Genomic DNA, 25,432 nt, shown 5'->3' with positions numbered 1-25,432 from the left:
CTTCCTGGGAAGGGCCGTGGCCGTGCAAGATTCAGCGCGTCAGCTGCCGGGTGCAGCATTGGCCCCAAGTGAAGGGGGAGGCGCGGCTCCCACCCCACCAATCACAGTCAGGGGCGCGGCAGGGCGGGCCAGGCCGGCACAGCTGCCGGATGGGTTGCCTGCGCGCAAGGCGCCGACCGAGATTGAATTGAGAGCGACAGTGTGACTAGGCCTTAGCTTTTTGGTCCAACCGTATCTACGCCGATGTACCTGTCTTAATTAATGTCGAGTGTGGTAGTCCAGCTCTCTCAAGTAGTTGCTGTCCACGGTGAGGGACCTGGGCTTAATTTACTGTCGTGGAGTTAGTTGAACGCGCGTCGGGAAGGTCGGATGAAAGCATGGAAGTCATCTGGCGTGCTTGGTAGTATGTGTGGGGATGCGGGGTCGAGGCGGGGGCGGAGACGACCGTGTGGGTGATTGAATTATCCGACCCGACCCGACCCGACCCTCGCTCGCCTCGACCCGGTGCACGCACAGCTGTGTGTTGCCTCGCCAATGAGATGCGCAAACAACGAGCGTCTTCCACAATCACAACATCTAGCGGACAGAGCTCCGTAAAGCATCTTTCCAGAAGAGGCTTGCGGACCGCGTCTCCTTCAGAGAATAAATAATTGCTTCATGTTTCAGATAGGAATCCACATATTACAACTTTATTTGTAATGCTTTTATGTACAGCATAAGTAAAGGCTCATCTTATGCTCTACATGTGATATTTTCACAGATATTGAGGGGGTGCCGGGTTCACATGCAATGAAGCATATACTGTACATGCAATAATACAACAAAGATTCATTGTGCGAAACAAACTTTTAAGTGAATCAATACATTGACTCTAATTTTGACCATAAGAAATAACTATTGAAATCAGATATAACTGCTACAGTAATTAAGATTTAAAACATAATTGATTTTACTGTGCATTTATATATGTAACTAACAAAATGCACAATGAACAGACACACGATAACAGACAACAGGAAAGGCACAAAATTTCGCTAACACATGGGAAAGGCACATCAATAATGATAAAACATGTGAAAGGCCCACAAGGCGAATGACAAGAGAACACTTAGAGCTATGAAATAAGAGGCAGAAGAGTTGAATAAAATAATACAAGACCAAATCTTCTTGCAGCCTACACTCTTGGCATATGGTCCAATTTTTCCCCCTTTCTTAAGCCAGTAGAGATCAGCAAGCTTGCAAGTCATGCCTACCTAAATGAATAACAATTCAGAATGTTCTTGAAATAATAAAAACAAGAAATAAAAAACTCTCCATCAGTCACAAGAACATTGCACAAAGAAAGAAAAAAAAGATTGTCAACTTTCTATATACTCTGAATTTATACATCTACCAAAATAACTTTCTAGTAATGAAAGGCTTACATTAATACCCTTATCAATTTAAAAGTCTGTCCAGTACAACTGCTTTCCTGGTTTTGAAGACTGCATAACCTCACCTCACTTCGATTATAATACCCTCTGTTCAGCACAATTGTTCTAATATCTTCTAAAATTAGAAATAGATGGCAACCACTCAGCAATATTACTACATAAAAGTAATGGTAATGGTTGCATGTGAGCTCTGGTCTTGGCTCGGCTGAAGATAAACCAAACAAAAATGAGCAGCAAATTCTAGCTTTAAAAGCTCTTTGCTTACTTGATTCAAAGAAGATATGCACAGTTTTAAACTCTGTACCAAATAAAAGGAGTAAAATTTCAACACACCAATAAAGAAATTTAGACTAAATATAGTGCAACAACTGAAATTTCTATAACATCTTATATACAATTTCAAGTAAACTTTTGATAGAATTCTTATGGTACAACAGGAAATGAATAACAGTCCATTACTAGCATGTCTACACAGTCCAAATTTTTCTTTTAGCTGGGACACAATAGTTTTACTTCTTGATATATATATGTACAATACATACATTCCTCCTCTCCTTGATTCTAGACTAGTTTATTGATCTTTCCAGAGGGACAACTTTTCCTACCTACTAAATGTATTATAGGCAAAGTGGTTCTCATTTTGAACTGTTTCAAAAAAGTTATTTGTTAAGAATGACAGAAAGCAACACATGACTGCACTGAAACTGACGAAGTAACATGATTGATTGTAGTTTTACATGAGATGTAACAGAAAATATCTATAACAAAATAAACAAAGAATGACAAATATAACTAAAAAGGAGAGTTGGAAAACTTTTCTTTAAAAAAAAAAAAATGGAAGGAAACGCCCGCGTGAATTATGCTGATTGCAGTTCAGAGGACAGCTTATGATTAAACTTTCTGAACCACTTGTTCACAATGAATATTTGGCATCACACAACCTAGTCATATGATAAGAGTTGCAGAATGAGGTCTTAGGCATCTGTCGCGCGTTGTCGTTGAAGAGTAACTGCTCCACTTTCAACCATGCCCTGAAATGATAACTGACACTCTTTGCTTGTCCAATGTTCCACAAGAAGATGAGTTTCTGATTCCAAAGCAGCATCAAACTTGGTACGTAGACCATGCCGTAAAAGTGCTTTGGTAGCCTCCATGGACTGGAAAAAAAAGAGATAATAAATACAACAAATAAAATTGTGTGTTTAAAACAAAGAAAAAAATTATCTATAATACCTATACAGTATCACAAAGAACAATACACATGAGAAAAGTTGAGAAAACTAAACCTAAATTGCAGTGCTTGTGTGTGAGATGTTTGTAAACTTCAGCATGTCTTGTTTACATTTTGCTGTTGGGCTGCTGGGAGAACAGGACTAACCACGTTCTAAGAATACCAGCCAGATGAGCACCATGCAGGAAGAAGGCAGGATGCACATGAAAGCTCTTGTGAAAGTGTTGATTTTTTGTGTTATTCTCTTTTTAAGCGGACGGTGCTTTGCATCTTTTAATGATGAATCTCTCAATGCACACTTTGAATACCCTGGTCCAGTATGTATTGCAACAAAAGCTTATTTTCTAGTTTTTTCTTCATTACAAATGGAGTAGTAGATATGTATATATGGGTTTATTCTGATATTCTATAGGCAGTCAGTGAGAGAGATCTGCCAATATGCCCACCAAATGCCGTTTGTAGTGTGTTGCATAACCGTTTCTGGAGGAAAACGATTGTGAAGAGGTTGTGCCGATGCTTGCGAAGGATAGAATGTCCTTGGGTATGGACTGATAATCCAGATAACAATACTATACATCTCGACAGTAGAAGCCAACTTAAGGTTTGGATCATAGCAAAAATACTGTTAAATCACAGCTAGTAAGGCAAAACTTGAGTAGAAGACGTACTAAAAGTCAAAATTTATGTTACAGTTCTGTGATGAAGTGCGTGACCTTCCCGAGTGTAGCCAGAGAAAGCCTGCGCTCACTGTGACAACGACAGCTTCATCAGGGATGAAAGATATCGATCTAACTCCGGCAGTTGATGAGGAAAAAAAGTTATCAGTAAATGTGTCATGCTTCTGTCCCATTTCGTTTGTGTGGGAAGAACTACCTCAAAGACAAATTATTCAAAGTCCAGAAAAAGGAACTGCAACAGTTATCACTCATTACAAATGTAAACCAGTAAGTCAAAGGAATACAACAGATTCCAGATTTGTCAAAATTTCTCCTTGGAAATCTAGCATTTAATCAAAATTCTGATTTCAGATGGAGAAGTGTTCCAGCTATGAATTTTGTGGTAACATTAGGGCAGATTATTTTTCGGTATACTACAATTGCTCATGTCCCACAGGACACCTCTGTCTTAACACAGACAGGACTTTGGTCATGGTTGACGAGTTGTTGTATGATGGAGAAGCTTATCAAGCATTCTGTTACCCGCAGTAGTTTTAACGCGGAATTTATAAGCATGTACTGTGAGATATGTCATAAAATATAGCTTGTGAAAGAATAGTAACTAATAAAAACTAGAAAGAGAGAGAGTCTACACTTTTCTACAATGAAACACTGCAAAACAAAACACCGTAATGCCACGAAGCAAAGCCGGGAAGGCACATTGGAATTTACATACCTGGGCTGATTGCTGAGCAATACTCTTGACTATTGGGATTAGTTCCTCCATGAATCTATCAGGCCAGAGAACTCTAGTTACAAGGCCACATTTCAAAGCTTCATTTGCCGTGAGTTTGCGGCAATTTAGAAGCAGCTCACTTGTCTGCAGAAGAAAGAATTTCAAGATTGAGACAAATATGTTGCAATGAGAGATTATGGATAACTTCCAAAATTCTACTAACAGCAGTATGCCCAAGCATATATGGAAGCGTGAGTGTAGCTCCACCATCAGGTACTTGTCCCATTTGAGCATAAGGAGTGTGGAAAGTTGCTTTGTCACTGGCAAACACCATGTCAAATAGAGGAAGCATTGTAACACCAAGGCCAACTGCTGCTCCCTGCACACCCGCAACTACTGGTTTGGGGAAGTGAGCAATACATTTCAGGAAATCCCTGTAAGACAGTAGAGTAAAATAAAGTGTTAATGTACAATATCAGCAAATTAAGGTAACATGTCCTCATCAAGAAGATCAATCATACTTAAGAGCCAGGGACATTTCAAATGCAGCTGTTTTTCTCTTTTCATTGTTACTTTGAATGAGGCCAGATACATCAATTCCTTGACAGAAAATTGATCCAGATGATGTTAATAAAACCACTTTGCACTGATCATCTTTGCGCACTTGTTGCAAGGCATCACGTAGTTCACGTAGAACCTAAAATGAAAATAATGCCTCAATAAAACAATAACTTATAGTATACACCAATAATACATTTTTTGGAAGTTTCCGATACCTGAATGTTCAACGAACTGCTCATTTTGGTCGAAACTGGTGCAAGAATCACATGAACCACATTATCATAACGGCGTACGGTGATTTCTTTGTAGTTGTAGGTGCCAGCACAGTGTCTGGCAGTAGCTCGCTGTCTTTCCTCATGACTCTTCTTCCCCTTAGGATGAAGACTCTTCAGCAGGTTGGAGTAGCCTGTCGGAGACACACAAAATAGGGGTCCCGTAACGCAGCGGGCACAGCTGGCCAAACAAGCACCATAAGTGCACTTGCACGCCTCGCCTGCAAAATAAATCACATATTGCCACTTCCAAACCAAAACAGCCACAGCAAAGCAACAACAAGTACATTTCTACTACAACCATGCTAGAGACACAACACCTCGTTTTGAGTTTTACCAAATACATAGCAAATGCTTATTTGAGATGAGAAAAATCAAGATAAATGACCTTGAACAACAAAGTTTTCAGACTATGGAATTTTCAGGGTAAATTATAAACACTTTTCATCTCTACAGGCAAAGTATGGACACAAGCTGAGTCAAAGTTTAAACTAGCATCAGCTTGTCTAATAAGGCGATGTGCTTTAACATAGCAGTTGTGAGTGCTTGTCATGGGTAAAAAAAAACAACACAACTCTGCAAATAAAATTACAATATACCAGCCACTCTAAATTAAGTACATAGATAGCAAATGTTAACTATCAATAAACATTTGTAAGTTAAGCATTGTAATTTATTTCATAAAGTTTTGCTTTTAGTAGTTGAGGCTAGGCAAGTGCATAGTGAGAGCAAGCTACTTATGAGCAAGACAAAAGGAACAAAATTATAGTTTAGCCTCAACATAATCCAAAATGTCTACTAAGTCGAAACAACATGCAAGTCTTTCATGCTTTACTAAGTAACACACAAAACGGTGAAAAGAGAATGATTACAAGTTTGAAGTACCAAGTACAAAATCTTTGGCATGCTTGTCTCAAAAAGTGATTACTGTTAATGTTCAAATATGAAATTGAAAATAAAAAAATAAAAAAGTCTTTTAAGAGACACAGCCATTGAATTTAAAACATCTAAGCCATGCAAAATAATATGATTTACTTCATGCCAATACAGTGGCAATATGTGAATTAAGTAATACTTCTGGAGGCTAGAGCTCATGACCAAGAGTGGTTGAAGTAAACTGATGTAGGTAGAAGAATTTATTTTCACACAGCTTGGCTGAGCTCTAGAAATCCGTCAAGTAGATGATTCAACTTACAGTCAGTCCGCAAGGGAGCGCTTATCAACATGAGGAGAGAAATATGTGGCTCAATTTAGGATACCTAGGACACCCATTAAGTATTTTGCAAATGCCAAAGCCCACCCCAAGAAAAGGAAACTGCTGAAAGGAACATGATTTACCATTCAACGTAGCGTATATAAACAACTCACTGGGGACTGCTGTGAAAATTTTAACAAAAGAGTGATAAAGCAAATAATCAAAATTTAACCAGCTCATAAAAAGTAAAAGTGTACCACAAAGTTGTTGCCACCATTACTAGGAATTCATTTAACCATCTATCTTGTCACTATGTTAGGGCCGAAAAGATGGATTCAGGAAGCCATACGAAGATGTTTAACTAGATTGCTTCCTAAAATAACTTTTTGGTTTTAATATTTCTTGAGACAATAGTCACAACTTCATGGTGTGCTTGTAATATATTTACAAGCTAGGAAAAATAATATTTGCTTTCAAAGTGTTTTCACCCATTTCTTAAAAGTTTTGCACAAGTCCTAATTTTATTTTATTCCAATTCATCTCATTTGAATTTTGCTAAAGATTAGATTACCCTCATAATAATTTCCACCGGTTTCAAAGATAAAACATTTTTAAAAGGAATGAACTTACTTGCTGCATCAGGGCTCTGAGGGGCAGAGTTCTTTTTGCCCTCCTGTTTGATGACAACTGGTGTAATGGGTAACTCATCTTCCACGGCTAGATCATCCACCTCTTTCTGAACTTGTCTCAGTTCTTCTGCAACCTTTTGAGCTTTGGCAATTTCTTCTGCAGCCTTCCTCTCTGCCAAAAGTTGGGCTCTTTGAAGTTTGATGACCTTCTTTGCAATTGCAGAAGAAGAATCAAGTCCCTTCTTCATCTTTTTTAATAATTCTGTTTTAACTCTTCCATTCACCTCACTTAGTTTTCTGAGATCCTTAGTCTTAATAGCAGCTGGGTTTGGTAAGAGATTTGGTTTCTTGCTCAGCTCAAGCAATTGTTCTTTCAAAAGTACTGAATCAAAAGCAACTGGATTCACAACTTTAGGTTTTTTCATACCATCATATGTCAGGTTTCTGGCCTTATCCCGAACAAAGATTGGTACTCCCTTCTTTCTAGGGCTACCAGATGTTCCTGGAGCATTCTGAGCACTACCATCTTCAACACTCGCTCGACGGGGGCTTACATCAGGACTCGAATACGAGCTGCTGGTTGAATGGCGGCGGATAATACGAGAATCGTCGGCAGTCAACTTTTGCCGTTGAGGGAATACTTGAGATGAAACGTTTTCAACTGGTGTCAAATAAGGAGGTGATCTCATAGAGTCCAAAGATTCAGAAGAATGATGTCTTTGTTTGCGACTTCCACTCATCTTCACAAGCTTAGGTGGTTCAGTTACATTTAAACTGCGTCTGGCCCGCAAAGCAAGAGGCATGTGACCCTGAGGACTTGAGCTGAGCCGCATAACAGCTGTCTTTACAAGACGAGCCTTAAGAGCAAGGTCTTTAGATCCCTTGCGTTTGTGACCCTCCACAGCATACAGCATGTTAACAGCACCTTCATCACCCAATAGATGTTCAAGCTCTCTATTAATGCGTGTTGCTTTCTTTTGAGGTGTTTGAGACTGTGGCTCCTTCTCCTTCTCCACAGGTTCTTGCGGTGGCTCTAAGATGGGTGCTGGTTCTTCTTCCACCACTTCCATCGACAGGTCTTTGGGTGGTTCTGAAACTTCCTCAGCCTCAGTGATCAGTTCTGTTGACTTTTGTGGCTTTGGTGATTGTGGTGGTACTTGAGACTTGTTGGCTGTAGCACTAGACATTTTATTGGCAACCTTGGGAGATTTCACAGTCTTGGTCGGTGTTGTTTTGACAGCAGGCTTTTTGGGAGTAGTGTCTCCTGGTTTTCGTTTTCCAGCTTTCTTTACTGATTTCTTCTTGATGGTGGTCTCAGTATTTCCATTTGTTACCACAGGTTCAGGTTCAGTCTTTGATTGGGGTGTTGCTTTCTTGTTACCACCAACTTTCTTTTTATTAGACTCAACAGGAGGAGTTGGAGTAGCAGATTTTCCTCCCTTTGCCTTGCCATTAGCCACACTTTCAGCAGCGTCAAGTTTACCAAGAACTTCCGCCTTAGGATCGACTTTTGCATTTGTTTCATTTTTGGCTGCTGCTTCAGCTTTCTTAGATACCCTAGGTTTCTTCAAAACAGCAGCAACCTCGGGTGTCATTTTTCTTTTCCTGCTTGATACTGCTTTTTTGGCAGGTGGAGCTGGAGTAGTAACAGGAGGAGCATTTTCAGCATTACCACCATTTTCTTCAACAGCAAGTTGGTTGACACTTCCAGTCTCTGGTGTGGCGAGCGGCACTACAACACCTTCTTCATTCTCCCCACCATCTTGCTTAGCTTTCCCACTTCTTCTTCGACTACGCTTAGACTCCTAAAAGAAAAAAACACAAATAAGTGAAATATTTTGTAAGAGATATTTAGAGATAGATATAAAAAATACAGAGAAAGAAAAATTGTTCAACTCACAGCTTTCTTCTCAGGTTTCTTAGGGGGAAAGGCAGTAGGAAGTTCCATTAATTGCTTTAAGGCAAGAGTCTTTTCCACCTCTGGATCAAGTTTAGGGGGTGGAGGGGGAGTAAGAACTGGCATTGCATTTGTTGCAGGAGGTGTAGGTGAAGAGCCTGTTTGAGAGCTTTCTGGTTTACGGAGTAATTTATCAGGCAGCCAAAGTGGATCACCATCTCCTTCAAGAATAGAGAGTAATTCCGCATCATCCATAGCTTTGTCCTTCTCGTTGTATGTGAAGCCAGGTGAAAGTCGAACACCATCAACTATGGCTGCAGCAGCAGCACCAGGTTGCTGGAGAACATGACAATAAATTAAAAATAAAGTAAATTGCAAATATTTTGCCTTGGGAATCAAAAGGAGGAAAATGAGAAAACACAGAGCATTTAAACTCAACAGGTTAGATACCTTTGGATGGTTTGGAAGCAGAGCTTTCAGAGTACCAATGGACTCAGGAACAATAGCAGTCTTCGGTTTAGCAGTAGGAGCGGTAATTGAACTTGCTAAGCGCTGAGTCAATTTCCGTGTAAATAAATCAGAGTTAGCTATGCCTCCTAGAAAAGGAAAATAACTCTTTAGACTGTAAACCAGGTAGAACATAAGGCATGATAGGTAAATTTATCTCACCTTTTGGCACCATACCCTGCACCATTTCAGGGTGTTTCTTTTGGGTACGTTCAAATATTTCCTGTGCAATCTCATTTTGAGTTACAATTTGGCTGGTAAGGTTTCGATATGGGACTCTCACACCAAGTCGAGGCTTCTGAGTGCGTCTTCCAGGAGGAATGTCAGATTGTGGATTTTCAACAGTCCTACCAAGCAAATGTGGAGGAACTTGGAATGTTGGAGTGCTTGATTGGGACCTCCCATCTGATGGGGTGTCAGGGCGAACTTCTGAATTTGTGTCTGAGGTTTCTGATGGTAATTCAAGTGGTACATCTGTAACAATAAATTGTAAATAAAACTTGAACAAAAGACAGTGAGCGAGCACTTATTCAAGACTCTAACCTGGGTTCAGATCTTCTTCATTATCAGGGTGAGGATCCTCTTGTGAAAGTTCAGATGTATCAAACTTACTGACAACAATTTCCATCAAAGTTTGACCAATTTTTTGAACAGATGGCGATGGATCCTCCTGCATCTCTTCCTCTAGTTGTTCCTCCAAAGGGTCATCCACTAGTTCCTCTTCTTCAACTGCCAATATCCGGTCTGAAGCAGAGGTGTGCTGTTTCGAACGTACAGGAACCAGTTCTGTCAGACTACATAAATCTTGCTCCACAACTTGATCTACACTTTGCTCTGAATCAGCAACCGGTACAGGAACCGGCACCGATGGCAGAAGGGGTGGCAGCCCCGAGGTCCCCACTTGCTCCATTTGTTCCATGGCTGATTGTGCAATGTGCAACGCTACACCTTTGCTAAGCTCTGCCAGATAGGCACAAAAACATAGCTAAGAAGTCTCAAAACTATGAAAGCTTGGTGTGATAAAAAAGCCCACTGAATCCAAAAGAAACTGCAAACAAAAACAAAACAGGAAAAAGGTTAAATGAGGAAAAGGAGGTGGGTGCTAAAAATACCATGAAGAAAATAATAAATCAATCAATCAATAAAAACCAACTATGACATAGACATTTCAAAGACATGCAATTGACAATAAACAGCTAAAACACAGTGCAAAGCAATATCAGAAGTCGATTGAATAATTAAAGAATTGGGACTTGTTGATTTAGTCACAAGAAAAGATCATTTTTCACATAAGCTCTTGAGACTGGTTTGATTCAAAATACTTCTTTCACTGAACTCATATGAAAAGAGATGAAAGTTAAACATCAAAAACTATGTATATACAAATGAGATGCTACAACTGATAGATTTACACTACTGATTGGAGTAAATGAAATCAAGTGCTTCGGTAACTGCTCACGTGAGCAGTCAGCAAAACCACTGAACTAGGGCAGAAAATTACGTGGACATGGCAGCACAGTATTAAAAACATTGTCATAAATGATATTATAATGATGCTTAAATGCCTATGACCGAAAACAAAAACAAAGCAATACAGCGTGAAAAGGCATTCATGTATGAAGTAAAGAGAGGGGGATGGAATAGAACACACAAACACTAAAATTATTACAAAACAACACAGGTGCAAGTAAACTGAAGCTCGCAAACACGAGATACAGAGACAAAAAATTAAAAGTGGTTCTTTCAGTTCATAAAAAATTGGTGTAGGAGTAACACTAATGCAGTAAAGTGCATCTCTCTGACAGGTACGCGATGCACCAAGAACACTGCGCTGGTGCAACATAACCCCGGATAAAGTCGGTACGGATTATATTGAGCAGTACGTCAAGCTCAGGGCACTGATGCACAAACTTGATAAATGGCATTACAAAAAATTCAACAAGTAATGAATAAAGTAAACTAAGGTCGAATTAACGATAGAGTTTTCAGTCAGTAAATAGATGCACCTTAAACATGGCTACGTCACGGACCATCACCTGATGAGAGAATATTGGAGACGGACCGTTTTTTCGTCTCAAGACTTGCTTTGAAAATAGGCAAAGGCTCCCCTGGACAATACCACATCCGAAAACGAGATAAATTACCCATCTAACCTACTTCTCATCCGTCATCAACAAAGTTCTCAAGGCCTACTTTTTAGGCTGCAAGACGAACCGATTAGACCATCATAATCTAACAACATTTCACCGAGTTCCTAATGAAAAATAGCTCGAATATGGAACCATCGTATTCTCTGAACTCTTTTTCACAACATTTGTCGAGTACTACACTTGCTTAATTTCAAACAAACTCAAAATTACCTTTAAATGTCTTGGTGTCGGTCAACTCTTCTGCGCATGCAGAATGCGTTACTCCATTTCGTAACCCATGCTACACCGCTTTAGCCAACAACATACACAAAATAAGTGTTACTTTTATCCGAATAGAATGTTAGTAAAGAACAAATAAGCAAACAGAATTGAGAGGTTCAACAGAAAAACACTTGTAGTGTTAGCTAAACTGTTGTAAGTGAGTATGCCGCCAATATTTCGATTCGTTATTTTCTTTTTGCATTTTGGTACTGAAAAGGATAAATATCCGGTCTGCTGAAGCCCTCCCTGCTGTACACATCTTGACTCGAACTTCGAAACCGCAATAAAAGAATTGAAAATTTTAAATACAGTAAGTTATTTCTAATCAGTGTGTCTGAAATTTTTTAATGCTCAGCTTCATTAGTTTGACCATGCTTGAAGTCTCCCTCTTTCGTTTGAATATTCCGAACTGTTTAGAGTCGCACCTTCCCCGCTGTAGAAGTAAAGTGAGTGTATACGGGGGTTTTGTTTATCAGGGAAAAACAGTGGTCTCTCGAGATAAGGTGCACTTTACTACCCACCTGAAGAGTTACATGTAATTCTCACCTCTTGTTGATTTGAAGTTTTTTGCAAAGTTAAACATTTAATTAAATTATATGTATTAGTATTTTTGATACTTTTCTTGCAATCAACAGGTTACTTTATTTTGAGTGGTGAAAATTGCAAAACTGGATAAGCTGACTTGCAAATATTTTATGTAAATGCAATTCAGACCTTTCTTTTCGCCTTTCTTTCATTGAAATTTTAATGAGTGACATTGTTTCAAATGAAAATAGTGGTTTATTAGCCATTCCTCTAATTAATATGATCTTTTCCTTTTTAGGTACAGAACTTCATAATAATAAGCAATCATGTATAGGACTTTGGCAGTATCAGTAAAGAACGGAGTTCAAATTATTCGCTTGAACCGTCCTGAGAAACGTAATGCCATAAATACTGATGTACGTCATGTGTAAAATAAAATCTTATGTCTTGGTCATCAAAGTTTTTCGATAGCATTTTAATTTTTGTGATTTTTTTACAGATGTACGCAGAAATACCTAAGGCCTTACAGGCTGGTGCATTAGATGATAATGTTGTTGTAACAGTAATGACGGGAACTGGAGACTACTATTGTAGTGGTAACGACCTTAATGGTTATCTCCAGTGGGATGGCAACAATTTAGAAAAAATAGTCAAAGAGTCAGCTAAGAACTTACAGTCAGTTATTATTTATTGGGATTACATATCACTCTTTCTCTGTTCGCTTTTTGTTTGATAGTATGTAATTTGATACTTTTAGGGCTTACGTTCAAACATTTATCGACTTTCCAAAGATATTAATTGCTGTTGTCAATGGTCCAGCTGTGGGGTTGGCCACAACAACTCTTGCATTGTTTGATTTGATCTACTCATCTAAAACAGTAAGGGGTTAAAGCCCTTATTTTCAACTTCTCTGTTAAGTATTATATGCAAAGAGTTTAAAAAAAACTTTGTTTGTGTTACACAGGCTACATTTTCTACTCCGTTCATCGCATTGGGTCTAACCCCTGAAGGTTGCTCATCCTATACATTCCCGAAAATAATGGGCAGTACAAGAGTAAGCTCCATCCTCATCTTGAGTTGAATTACTGATTTTAAATGTAAATTGTCTCTCTACTGACTTTCCATTTGAACAAACAGGCAGCTCAGGTTCTACATTTTGGTAAAAAACTTACTGCTAATGAAGCATTGGAATGGGGCTTTGTATCGGAGCTTTATGGCCCTGAGGAAGGGAGTGCCGTTTGGGATAAGATTTATAGCATTGCTCAGTTACCAACTAAAGTAAGTGAAAATCAATAAAGCATGCTTTGAGTACACTTACAACTGCGCAATTGTAAGTGTACTAAAACACTCCCAATTTTAATGTAAACATTTTTTTGTTTAGTCTCTCATATACAGCAAGAGGCTTCTTCGTTCACAAGATCATGCTGCCCTTACAGTAGCAAATCAAAAGGAATGTGAACAATTAATGGAGCGCTGGCAATCAGAAGACTGTATGAATGCTGTCGTGAAATTTTTCTCGCAAAAACGCAGTAAGTTGTGAGTGATAAAAGCAATGAAGCAATGGCCGTCTGACCATCAGCATCAGCAATGCAAGCAATGAGAATAAAACAATCGAAACCTAAGGTAAAGACTTCCAAGTCAGAGTTCCTTGTCTGGGCCCTGTATTCCAGTACATCACAATCAAATTACAGGTATTTCTTCTTTTCTTTTAACTTCCATTACTATATGCATATTTTTATGATATTCTATGTGAGACAATTGTACATAATGTGTCACAATTTTATTTGACCTATCATATGTTTGTAATTTTTGTTATCAATGTTCATCAAAACAATAAAAATATTTTCTTATTGGGAAGAATGACATTTATTGCTCTGTCCGTCCATTCTCTGTAGTGGACAGTGAACGCAAGGTGGACCTTGGTGCTTCGAACAGAGCGCGTTGCTGTTGCCGGAAACGGGTTAGTAGCCTCGCTGAGGGTCTTGTTGCGGGCAGGACTCCCCACTCCCCAGACTCCAGGCAGGAGTCGCAGGAACAACACACAAATACAAGAACGAGAAGCAGAGCTTTGCATTCTCTATTCGTCAATTTCGCCCAAGAAAATGCTGAGGGTTGTGTCAATATCATTACGAAGTTTTATTAGTTCACATCATGTTATCAAATCAACTACGCGCAGTTTTGGAGTCTCTGCGTGGTTGTCCTTAAAAGAGAGTGAGTGCATTTTTAACTTAACCTATTTTTCTTTAGTTGTAGAAATATTTTATTTAGTATTGTACCTTCGTACTTCGTGACAGTATTTTCATTAAATATATTGTCACTAATTCATCTCTACCATCCGTGTTGATAATCTCTTTAAAAATGTTGTGTACTTTTTATTCCTGATCCCTGGTGTTTACTTCTGCTTTTATTCATCTTTCAGTCCGAGAAAAACAAGAAGGTGATACTCTCATAATTGAGGGCGTCAATATCAAATCTCCCCGTGAAGGACTTTTGGTAAAGACAGACAATGAAAAAGGAGCCTGCCCATTGTGTGCCTTAGGTCTGGATGTGAAACACACTGTAAGCATCTTTCAAATTTCCATTCTCGTTTCAAATTTGTTTCACCTTAGGTCCTCTAAAATTATTAAATTATTAATTTTCAGGACATTCTCATTATTAAGCAATTTTTGGACCACAATGCTAAATTATATCCGAGGAATATAACTGGCTTGTGTCGTTGGCAGCAGCGAAAAATGAAGTATTTGGCTGAGATGGCTACTCGAGCTGGTAACTATCTATTATTATTTTAAAATTCAAAAGCAATAATTAAAAACAATTTTTAGGATGCTATCGATTGTGGTAGCTTTCATGAGTTTGCTGTGTTTGTATCCGGTGCAAGAAAAATCAGTGCTTGTTTATAATAATCTGTTTTTGTGTTTTTTAAATATTTAGGCTTGATCAACTCGCTACTTCGTGAACCCGTTCCGGAGTATCAGAAGGGTTGGAGGAAATTCAATACATATTATGACGAAGATGAAATACCGTCATCTGGATCAGAATACGCTCTACAGAAAAATAGAGAATTTGAAGAAGCTTATAGACTGGCTAAGGCAGAAAAGGATGCTCATGAGGAAATGCTTAGGAAACAGAGACAAGAAAGAAGAAAGTAGTTTTGTTATCCAATCTTGTCTAATTTTATGTAATATAAATCCCTTTTTTGCACTGATCAATTGAGTTTTATGTTTTTGTATAAAATATAATTGGTTTGTTGTCATTTAGCATCATGGGAAAATGATAATCAGTAAAGTCGCGACTGGAAAGTGAGCTGATTGTCCAAACTTGGTAATTGTTTTATTTTCATATCATTTGTACAAAACATCTGTTTGACTAGGCACCATTAACTTCCAAGAAGTCCTTGGCTGAAATCATTTCTCTTATATCTACTATTTACATAAATACAAAATAGGTAGTACTTGTCAAATTTTAGTTATTTGATTTTGTTCTTGAAAGTCCAAATGCATTGCATTAATTAACTGAGTGCAAACAGAACTCTGTATATTAAAAGCTTGTTGCATAAGTATTGCCAAGGTGCAGGGAGATAGTTTTCTGATTCTAGATTTCCAATTCCAAGAATTAATTTGATCTAGTCTGAGTTCTTTTTCAAGAGCCCATGGTGTAACATGTGAAGTTTAGGAATACTTTCTTCAATACCAGAAATCAGAACAAGAACAGCAGAGTTTACCTTGATTAAGTCACTGTCATTCTTTGAGACTTGAGTGTTACATCTAATTTAGTATCTTAAAGTTGCATCTCATTTGCCAAATGTGGCATCTTTGGAATAAACATTTGTCACCACATGCATATTTCAACTTTACTTACTACTGTAATAAAATTCTTGCCACGGTGACCATTTTTAGTATGACTGGTAATCATTTTCAGTGAATGTCACTGTAAATTTGACATTATGTTAAGACATATTTGCACATTTTCTGTGCAACTCAACTAAATTTATATATTTGTGAGCTGAACACACATAGAGGTGACCAGCACATCTTATTACTATTGTACTTCAGAGCAAAACCAGAGTAACCATGTTACCCAGTTCTTGGTAAAATAGGTTTAAATATTTAAATAAATAAATAGGCAGTGCTGTCAGTTACACTTGTTCAATGAAGAGTGAGTCTACATCACATATCACTATCACAGCAACATAGTCAAGCAATAGGATTGCAAGGAAAAATGCCACCGGAGTGAGGCAGTCTCACTCTTCATTTGACAGGGAAGAATTAAAATAACAAGGACCACCCCTCTGGCCCTCTGCCTTCATGCCCCAGGTAGATCTACATTTATTAATGGTAACGGTGTGGTGTGACGACCAGGGCGATGACTTCAGACAAGGGTGTCGAGGATGTAGACCCCCTCCTCGCTGCTGGAGTGCAACGAGCTCAGCCCCGTGTCAGAGTTGGAGTCGTTATCGTGGCCCTTGATTGGCTGGGACTGTGTGAGCGGCAGCTGGCTCAGCTGGCTGCTGCACGGTACGGGGATGGGGGTGGCTACGAGGGCAGGCGCCGTGTCCGCCAAGGTGGCGTCCCGCGCCGCATCCCTGACCGCCATCAAGCGCGCCGTGTCCAGCTCCGCCGCCTCCATCTCGGCCAGTAGTCGGCGAAGGAGTCGCCGTTTGGCGTCCAGGAGGGCTTCTGTTTCCGTGAGCAAGTCGGCGTTGGACTGTAAACTTCTACGCCCGTCCTCGATGTCCTACGAAACAAACAGTATGCGTTAGTGTATCTGTCGATGTGGACGCGCAGCGCGCCGCTCTGCTCTGCCACTCGAACACCCACCTGCTGCAGCCGCGCGAGGGAAGTCCGCACCTGGTCGCGGTCGTCTACGGCCAGCCCGTCCGGGGCGCTCCGCCGGAACCCCACGTAGAGGCGCACCAGCCGCTCCTCCTGCTGCTCCAGGCGCTTGTTCACCTTCACCACCTTCTCCCACAGCGCGATCTGCGCGCGCAGGTCCTCCTCGTCGACGGCGGCCTCGGGCGGCTGCTCCGGGGAGCGGAGGGGCGTCTCCGGAGGTTCGCGGGGTAGGGCGCCCGCGCTCTCCGCCGCCATGGCCGCGGCGCCCTCCTGCTCCGCGTCCGACTCGTCGGCGAAGTGCTCCAAATCGTCCTCCGCCACCAGTTGCCTCGGTCGAAGGGCTCCCGCCGGCCTAGAAAAATGGGCCGATTCTTTGATTAATTGTTCAACTCGAGAAAGTTGCATCATCCCCTAAAACACGAAAAACACACCATGGAGTAGTTTCGACTCCATGCAGTTTTTGACCGTGACGGCGAGTAACTGTCAAAGTCAAAATGAAGGCAGAAAGTTTCCACCCGTGACTTCCATGTCGCCAAAATTCTTAAAGTACTTCATAGTGAGTTTTTCGTAAGTATTGGCCTTCTTCTGAACGCCCTAGGTAGCAAAGCCGTTTGGCACACCAATGCGCCCAAAATGATCAAAGTAACTCGAGCTTTGCTACATGGGATCCTGGCGCTTGCTACTGCCGTGCCTTACCTGCCGGGTTGGTGCCTGCTCGTCCTGGGCGTGTCCTGGGCGTGCTTGGCGAGCTCATCGCCGTCCTCGGTGTCCCGGAGGTACGCGGCCAGCACGTAGTCCTTGCCGTGCTGCGCCACCCTCTCACGGTGCGCCTCGGTCTCCAGCCGCTCGATCTGCGCTTCGCGTTCGCGTAGCCGTCTGAAAAGCAGTGAACGAACGCGGATGAGCCGAGGAGCCCCGTCGTCGTGCCGTTTTACCTCGTTGGAGATGGCAAGCGCCGTACCTGAGCTGGCCGGCGATGGTCTCGCCCTGCGCGAGGATGAGCCTCATGAGCCGGTGCACCTCCTCCTGGTCATGCTGCTTGACGGTGGGGCTGGGCCGCTGGCCGGGCCGCCCCTTGGTGCCCGAGCGCTTGCGGTGCCTCCTGGAGCTCGCCGAGGAGCCGTGGCGGCCTGCGCCCTTCTCCGACACCCGGCGCACCTGCAACTGCACCTCGCTCTGCGCCTCGCCCCATGCGGACCACACCTGCAAGGTGAGAGGACAAGTGTTACTGACATTAACTGAGTTTAAACGTCTAGTTCTCCGCGCGCCCGCCGTTGGCGCTGCTGTCGCTGTTTGTGTTTTGCTATTGCTGGCGCTTGTTGTTGTTTTTGGTTTGTTCAGTGCGCAGTGTTACCAGCCGTCCGTATTTCCGCATTTTGTACCGCAATTTTGGACGGCTATCCGCAATCCGCATTTGATTTTTGGCCAAAATCCGCATTTTTTGTTCTCTACTCCTCATGTAATTTCGATCAAAAAGCCCTTTTTCCGCATTTGAATCCCCAAATCCGCATTTTGAGCTCCGGCGGTCCGCAACTGCCCTCTTCGAATCTGGCAACACTGTCAGTGCGTGTGGTACGTGCGTGTTCGTGCCGGTCGAATGCCCGAATGCCGGTCGTGCGTATTATCACCTTATTAGTGCTTCAGTTTACTAACTAGTGTGTCTGATTGCAATTATCACCGATAGATCTGTCTATCGACATTTACCGAACGTGACATGCCCGAACAATGCATTATTCAAATCTCTCCCAGCATATTCCTGATGTGCTGCATTATTGAATCATCAATCCCGAGCTGAACTTCAGTCATCACAGCAGTTTCATCAGGTGGTGAGTAGGTGAGTAGGCATACGTCAAAGAGCCCAGTGTGTTGCTAACCTCCCTGTTCACACCTGTGATGCCCAGACCGGCCCCGGCTGCCTGCTGTAGGCCAGCGGGGCGGCCGGCCGGGCCTCAGAGAGAGGGTCGAGTCCGGGTTGTTAACCCTTTCAACGTTCTCACGCTTCGGTTTTGACTAGCCCTGAATCTCGCTGTAAAAGATGCGCCGAGTTTTTATTGTATTTACGTGGTATGCGCCGCTAAGACCTATGCTGCCTTTATGCCAGTCGTAGTCACACAGCCATAAGACCGCGCTCGGCCTCGCGAACTCTTCGCTTGATGTCTGTTCAGACAACTACTTCCCATGAAACAGTGTTGAGGTGGTCTGTGGCCTACTCGGTACTAGTGCGAAGTGTGAAGAATAAAAGGTCAAACTGTTCGTTTAGTGAAAAATTGTAAAACTTCATCAGCTTAATGGTTTCTTAACAAATTTTGCGGAGTTTCGGACTTTATTTTGGAATGAGATATTGTACGAAAAGACCAGGAATATCATCTGCTCCCGGACGTCACAAAGCCTCGGCCAAGCACAGGTGGTCGCAGGCTGGTCGCGAGAGTCCTTATTTCCTTTCTCGTAAAAACTCCTCACTGGCTGACCAAATTTGTGCAGTACTTTGGTGATGCTTACCTTGAGGATGCGCACGCGGCCGTCTAGCCTGCGCTCCACGCCCTTCCATCGCTCCACGATGACATAGGCTGCCGGGTCGAAGTGACCCCCTGGCCCCGCCGGCCCCGCCCCCGGCGCGGGGTCCTGGTCCGCGGGGGCGGGGGTGGGGGCGGTCAGCACCGCCTCCAGCACATCCTGGCATGTTGTGCGCCGGCACACCCCGCTCACCCAACGGCACCGGCCAAACACCCACACGGGCAACTCGGCAGTCATGGCCCGATCAGGGCATGGCCCCGCCTGCCCCGCCGCGCCGCGCCACGCCCCGCTGCTCTCCACCTGCAACAGATGAGAAAGGACATCTTTAGTCATGGTTAAAATAGAAACAATCATTAAGACACAAATAATGTTTCCGGAGTTAGATAGGAAGAGGCGTGTTTGCCAACTCTGGAATTCACATCGTGCATGCTTTATTTTCACAGTAACAAAGAAAAAACATTTCTCTGCGTGCAACATTAAGGCTATGATGCAGACGTGATGCAACGCCGGCTTGCGATTTTTCGGGGTCGATAAGTTCAAAGCAGATGACGCGGACGTGTAAAAAAAATGTGAGGAGCGGAGTTGCACACTTTGAGGCTCAAAGGTCAAGCCGGCCTGTAATGAGAGGAGCCTTTCATGATCAATTGTAGGTCTGAACGAGAGATACGAGCGGAGCATCGCCGGGGCTTAAAGGAGCCGAGCCGAGCCGAAACGAGCGCCCCGGGCAAACAAAGCAATCAGTGTTCCGCATGCCCCGCCACGGCCCGCCCCGCCCCGCCCCGCCCCGCCAGGCCCGCACTGAATGAACAGGGGGTTCCGCCCGCACCGCGCTCAGTACTGGCCACGGCTTGACCACTCCCTCGCTCCCTCCTCCCCCACCCATCCCAGGAGGCAGCCCATACCATACCGATTTTCTCACGTCGTTTACACGTTTGTCGGCCGCGCCGTGCGGGGCGGGGCAACGCCAGGCAAGGCGCATGCACAGGGTCAGTTCGCCGTCGGGGAGGGTCATGTGCTGCACCGAGGCCGAGGTCGTGATGAGGTGGCGCGCAGGGCGGTCGTCGGCGAGCTCCAGCTCTACGGGTCCGCGCCGCCGGACGCTGACCGGGACGTTCCTCCCCTCGTTGCCTTCCTCGGTTAGCTTCGCCGAGGTGCCAACCCCTTATTATTCAGCGCGATTGGTTGGTAGCGCCCCGACCCCGCCCCGCCCCGCCCCGGACAGAGGAGGTTGGTTGGAATCACATCACATCACCTCCACGTCCGCTCGTTCCGTGCTAATTGGCCAGCATTGGCTGGCAGGTCGGTGCGCGGCGCGCGGCAACCGGCCGAGCGGCGGGAAATCCAAAGAAATAATAATTAGCTTCGGCAGTTGGACGCTGCGGCCGGGCGGGGCGGGGCGGGGGCGTATTAGCGAGCTTTATCGGAGGGGGAGGCAGCCCGAGCCCAGCGAGCGGCCGTTGCACCGCGAGCCCTAGAGCGCCCCGCGGCAGTGATACCGGCGGAAGACTCTCGGCATGCAGGCCGCCCCGCGCACCCCGGGCCTACTTCTTCCACCCAACCGGTTGCGCTGAGGGAGACGGCCGTCGTACAGGTGCTGGGCGGGCCCGGGCGCCACGCTAGAGGCGCCGTGTGGCCGCGGTGTCATGCGCCGCGGTTGCGCGGGGCTCGGCTGCTGGCTCGGCTTGCTTGCGTGGCCGCGGCCCACCCTGCGTGCAGGCAGGCCGGCGACCGACAGCCTTGCCTCGCAGCGCGCCGCGCACGCCAAGTCCACCGTCCGGGTGACACCGCGCCCGCTCCCCTGGGCTCCCCTACTTTGTTGCACAGGCCGGCCGCGTGCGTGCGTTCCGCTAAGTACAGCCTTCCACACATACCGTGCGGCTGCGGTGCGGTCACCCGTGTGTGTTTAAGCCCGCCCGGTGTCTGCACAATGCTCAGGAAGGTCACGATGATGCACTAGACGGTTTAGCTCATCATCAAGTGCAACAAGAGAGTTGAATCTAGTTTAGCCGTGTCGTGCCTTTGTGCTGCGACTGCGGCCCGGGGACCCGGAGATGACGCAGCCCGGCCGGACCACAGGCCGCGCTCGGCCGCGCCGCTCTTAACTCCCTATAATTGTTCGCCGCCGACCCCTAGACGCCGCCGCCGCCGCCGCTCGCCCCGCCCGCCCTGGACGTGTTGATTTCTCATTCGATCGGCATCCCGGCCACCTATTTGTTGAGCCGCCGCGCCTTGGGCGCCCAGCGGGCGGGGTCCCGCCCGGGGCGAGCACGGGCCAGCACGACCCTCTCGGGGGTGGGGCCGGAGCTCGGCCAGCTCACCAGCACTGACCACGGGGGGGTCTCACCGAGCCCGGCGGAGCCCGGTCCCACGTTTAGGAATGCCCCTCCAGCCCTATGCGCTGCCCATGCCCCGACCCCTTGAGTGCCGGCCCGACCCCGGCGGGACCCCTCGGCGCCGGCCACAAAGGCGCTCCTTCCCACACGCACTCTCTTGTTAACACTCACTTAGTCACTCCCTGCATATCATAACCTGGCCCAACCCCGTCCCGCCCTGACCCCGGACCGAATCAGGCTCGGGCGCGCAGCGGCGGGGCGGGGCGTTCCTGTGGTCGGGTCGGACTGGAGCCAATGGCGCTGGTGTGGTGCCGCGGCGAGGCACCCGTCCCGCGGCCGCGGAATTAACCCTCATTCACGCGTTATTGATGTTGCTTGCCCCCCCCCCCCCGGTCCATGCCTGCGGTGTGCCAACAATGACCATTGTCCCGCCGCGCGTCACCGCCGTGCAGCCAGCCTCCTCCTGGGAACGTCGTGCAGGGCAGGGCCGGCAGGGCAGCACGGGGGACCGTCCGTCACGTCACCAGCGTGCGACCGACGGGGTGACCGGCGGGGTGACCGGCGGGGTTTACCAACGGGCGACCGACGCGGCCTGAACCCTGGCGTGGTTCGCGGTGCCGTGCAATAGGCTGCGGCGCCTCGCCTCGCCCCGCGCCGCCCCGCCGTTCCGGACCTCGCTCGCGCCTCGCGCTCCGCCGGCGGGGCGCGCCAGCCATTCATCATCCCTAGACGTGTTGATCCGACTTTGTGGTCCCGAAAACGGCTCGCAGCGGAAGGAGCGGGCGGGCGGGGGCGGCAGCGTCCTCCTCCGTATAAGGAAACATGCTGCAGGGACCAACGCAGCGGTTTTCGTTTGCACCTCTCGCTCGCCGCGGCGCTCCATGTATATATGTTGTATGCGCATGTGTGAGTGTTGTGTGCGACAGAGAGAGATGTAGAGGTCGTGTGTGTGTGTATGTGTGCGTGTGTCCGTGTGTGTTTGCGTGTGCGTTTGTGCATGCGTGATACGGGCCAGTGCCAGAACGGTCCGCGCTACGCCTGCGCCGACCCACGGGAGAGAAGGGGAGGTGGGGACTCCGCCTTGAGAAATGCATCTGTTTGCACAGCGTGACAAAGCACCGCCAGAAATCCCCTGGACGCGTTACAGAAAAAATATTTATGTTTGATCCGGCGCGGCTCCGGGTACCCTACGGTATCCGGGCGAGCGGGCAGGGCCATAACGCTTTCAAAATATCCCTCCTCTCCGTGATTCATTGGCTCGCGCGCGGCCGCCGTCGGCCCGGGGTGCACGTCGGCGCCTCCTCCGTGGGGACGAGGAGGCTGCGTGAGCTCAGGAGCGCCCAGCTGCTCGTGACCGTATCATTCCATGTCCCAACTAAAACTGCAGAATAATGTATTGCATGTTTTCGACCGTGTTTGTTCCGAGGGGTGAATAAATCCTGAATCAGGTGTACAAATTTTGTGAATAATTGAATTTGAATTGGCTGGAATTGATTGAATTGGTTTGAATTATAGCGATTTTATTTTAATGAATTAGCGTGAATTGACGTGAATTGGCTTGAATTAACTAGAATTGGATCGAATTGATTGAACTGTTTTTGAATTTCCTCTGAAAGGTGTTGAATTAAATTGAATTGGTTTGAATAAGTTTGAATTGAACTGAATTTGGGGTGAGGGGTGTACACTTAGGCGAGTTATTCACCCCTCGTTTTTTTCGCTGTGTGGATACGTTTGCCGTGCGTTGCAGACACAGCAAACAAATGCGCCCTGGCCTAAATCTGACGCCTTGTGAAAGTAAGGGACCGATATGGGGGCCGAGCGCAAAGGCCCGGGTCCCAATCCTTGGAATCAAATGTTGGTTGGGCTACGGTTTCTCTCTCTCTCTCTCTCGTCGAGGAGGGAGAGAGAGCAGTGTGCGTGTGATGCTGGGTGACTCACCATCGTGCGTATCTCGTGAGAGCGAGCAAGCGAGATGGAGCGAGGGAGGCTGTGTCCGGAGCCGGGTGAAATGGAGAGGGACAGACTGACCACTACGGATACGGTCTGGGCGGAAAGACAGACGGACATATTGGGGTAGACGTCATGACGCAGGAAGAAAAGGGTAAAAAGGAGAGCAGGGTGAGGAGGGAGAGAGAGAGAGAGAGGGGGGAAAGGGAGGGGTCTAGCTTGCCGGCCGGCCGAGCGAGTCGTGCCCGCCGCGGGGCCCGAGGAGCGGGGGAGGGGACCAGGGGCGACCGTGCCGCGACGTGGGTGGGATAGGTAGATGGGTAGATGGCTCGGAACTGCTCGAAAAGCAACAAAGCACGCCGGGCCATGGGCGGGGTATTATCGGTGTAAATGCCGGAGGGAGAGAGGACGGGGGGCGGAAAGAGAACGACAGAGACAGAGAGACGAGCGATGCCTGGACAGCGACAGCAGGCGCGCGGGTAGGCAGCCGGTGCGCAGTGGTGCGCGCGGGTGGCCCACCTCCCCGGCTCTTGCCCGTCCTGGGCCTGGGCCCCGCCGCCCCGCCCGCCGGCCACGCCGATGTCGCCCGATTTGGCGCGCAGCAAGTCGCGTGTTTTCTCTCGCGTTGCTCTCTGGGCAGCCTCGCCGCAGCCTCGCGGGTGGACGTGAACAACACCCGTTTACTGCGCGGAGTCACGTCCCGATGTGCAGGCGTGGTTTGTGTGCCGGCGCCGCCACCGGCGGGAAGGATTAAAACAAAAAGAATGAAGAAAATGGATGACGGGGAAAGGAGAGTAAATTATCCCGGCGGGGGCCTGCCGTCTGACGTCACCGCGGCTCCGGTGCTTTTGATTAGACTTAATAATTTATTCGGTAAAGTTTGGACGACTTGCTCGGTTTTTAACCCGACGCCACACGCCGCCGCCTTTCGGCCGCTACGCCACGCCACGCGGCCGTCGCGGGCGTCATTTTTGAGAAAGTTGGGCGGCTGCGTTTGGAGAGTTAAGAAGGCCCCGGAAGGGAAAAGTAAAGGAAGGAGAGGAGTCTGGAGGTCAGGGTCGCTGCTGCGGCTGGACGCACGGCCGGGGCGGGCGTGGCGGCGCATGGTTTGGTGCCCCCCCCCCCCTCGGGCATCGCCGACGCCGCGTTAGCCCCGGATATTCTACATCCTATGCGTATACTTTCGAAATCTTGACGCCCCGGAAGAGTTATTTTCTCCAATACTCATTACAACACTTAAATGATCCGCCTCCCCTCTCCGCCGTATCATGATCGTGGTCCGACGTAATGGAGCCGGCCGGAACTTTTACTTTAGGAAGACGGGCGAGAGTATACAAATTTGAAACGACTCAACATTTCGACCGGGCGGTGTCCAGACCACCCGGGGGCATTTGGCTCGGACCGCTCGCGGAGCAGCGAGCGACGGCAGGGAAGGATCGGGAAGGATTCGGAAAAGAAAAGAGGGGAGGAGCGGGGAGGAGGCAAAGAAGGCATCGGCAGGGTGTCATATCCTGACCCGGGGCGTGGCGGGCACGGCGGCCCGCTCATACAGTACGGGCAGACGGCCTGGCCCACTTCTGTCGGCTGGGTGCCCCCTGGATGCCCCCTGGGTGCCGCCCGGGTGCCCCCTGTGGCCCGGTGGTCCCGGGGCGCGGCGTGGGGTGGCGCGGCCTAACCACTGTACACGCGGTGATTACCGAGGACCGGCCCCCTGCAGCATCACGCGGGCTGGGCCCCCAAAGGGTTCCCGCCC

General features: G+C 46.5%; 5 protein-coding genes across 12 annotated transcripts in view; 3 read left to right on the top strand and 2 right to left on the bottom strand.

Annotated features, from left to right (window-relative positions):
- Nucleotides 1-660: 660 nt before the first annotated feature.
- Nucleotides 661-11,622, bottom strand: LOC113212304 (proteoglycan 4). 4 transcript variants are annotated; one of them, XM_026430945.2, is made up of 11 exons: nt 11,478-11,622; nt 9,661-10,165; nt 9,280-9,591; nt 9,061-9,206; nt 8,614-8,946; nt 6,715-8,518; nt 4,833-5,110; nt 4,578-4,753; nt 4,280-4,490; nt 4,057-4,200; nt 661-2,590 (listed from the first exon to the last, which is right to left on the bottom strand). In XM_026430945.2, the coding sequence occupies exons 2-11, from the start codon at nt 10,034-10,036 to the stop codon at nt 2,408-2,410; spliced, it is 3,963 nt and encodes a 1,320-aa protein (XP_026286730.1). In that variant the 5' UTR covers nt 10,037-10,165; nt 11,478-11,622; the 3' UTR covers nt 661-2,407. The 4 variants fall into 4 exon arrangements, with proteins under 4 accessions (XP_026286730.1, XP_026286731.1, XP_026286733.1 ...); XM_026430946.2 differs by having other exon boundaries at nt 4,833-5,023; XM_026430948.2 differs by having other exon boundaries at nt 9,661-9,877; nt 11,478-11,597.
- On the top strand, nt 2,820-3,972 carry LOC113212308 (U-scoloptoxin(11)-Sm2a-like). The gene is made up of 4 exons (XM_026430955.2): nt 2,820-2,981; nt 3,077-3,265; nt 3,357-3,608; nt 3,693-3,972. Exons 1-4 carry the CDS (start codon nt 2,835-2,837, stop codon nt 3,870-3,872), a joined length of 768 nt encoding a protein of 255 aa, XP_026286740.1. The 5' UTR covers nt 2,820-2,834; the 3' UTR covers nt 3,873-3,972.
- A 70-nt stretch (nt 11,623-11,692) lies between the features above and the next one.
- On the top strand, nt 11,693-13,913 carry LOC113212306 (enoyl-CoA delta isomerase 2). 5 transcript variants are annotated; one of them, XM_026430951.2, is made up of 8 exons: nt 11,975-12,063; nt 12,164-12,225; nt 12,352-12,469; nt 12,553-12,728; nt 12,811-12,931; nt 13,018-13,107; nt 13,191-13,331; nt 13,435-13,913. In XM_026430951.2, exons 3-8 carry the CDS (start codon nt 12,380-12,382, stop codon nt 13,591-13,593), a joined length of 777 nt encoding a protein of 258 aa, XP_026286736.1. In that variant the 5' UTR covers nt 11,975-12,063; nt 12,164-12,225; nt 12,352-12,379; the 3' UTR covers nt 13,594-13,913. The 5 variants fall into 5 exon arrangements, with proteins under 5 accessions (XP_026286735.1, XP_026286738.1, XP_026286739.1 ...); XM_026430950.2 differs by lacking the exons at nt 11,975-12,063; nt 12,164-12,225 and adding an exon at nt 11,693-11,838; XM_026430953.2 differs by lacking the exon at nt 12,164-12,225 and having other exon boundaries at nt 11,928-12,063.
- A 129-nt stretch (nt 13,914-14,042) lies between these two features.
- On the top strand, nt 14,043-15,262 carry LOC113212309 (39S ribosomal protein S18a, mitochondrial). The gene is made up of 4 exons (XM_026430957.2): nt 14,043-14,264; nt 14,473-14,612; nt 14,696-14,819; nt 14,985-15,262. Exons 1-4 carry the CDS (start codon nt 14,156-14,158, stop codon nt 15,200-15,202), a joined length of 591 nt encoding a protein of 196 aa, XP_026286742.1. The 5' UTR covers nt 14,043-14,155; the 3' UTR covers nt 15,203-15,262.
- A 91-nt stretch (nt 15,263-15,353) lies between these two features.
- The window catches only part of LOC113212305 (ras association domain-containing protein 10-like), a 16,351-nt gene continuing 6,272 nt past the window's right edge, over nt 15,354-25,432 (bottom strand). The window contains exons 2-6 of the mRNA XM_026430949.2: nt 19,385-19,699; nt 17,847-18,088; nt 17,582-17,761; nt 16,871-17,237; nt 15,354-16,787 (exon numbers count right to left, since the gene is read on the bottom strand). Of these exons, the coding sequence (XP_026286734.1) occupies nt 16,422-16,787; nt 16,871-17,237; nt 17,582-17,761; nt 17,847-18,088; nt 19,385-19,636 (1,407 nt within the window). The 5' untranslated portion in view covers nt 19,637-19,699 and the 3' untranslated portion in view covers nt 15,354-16,421. The remainder of the gene's footprint in view (nt 16,788-16,870; nt 17,238-17,581; nt 17,762-17,846; nt 18,089-19,384; nt 19,700-25,432) is intronic.

Source organism: Frankliniella occidentalis, unplaced genomic scaffold, assembly GCF_000697945.3.
Source record: "Frankliniella occidentalis isolate FOCC.00 unplaced genomic scaffold, Focc_3.1 Scaffold100, whole genome shotgun sequence".
Classification (NCBI taxonomy): domain Eukaryota; kingdom Metazoa; phylum Arthropoda; class Insecta; order Thysanoptera; family Thripidae; genus Frankliniella; species Frankliniella occidentalis.
Note: the sequence above shows the minus strand (reverse complement) of the source record. Positions and strands in the feature narration are given on the sequence as shown.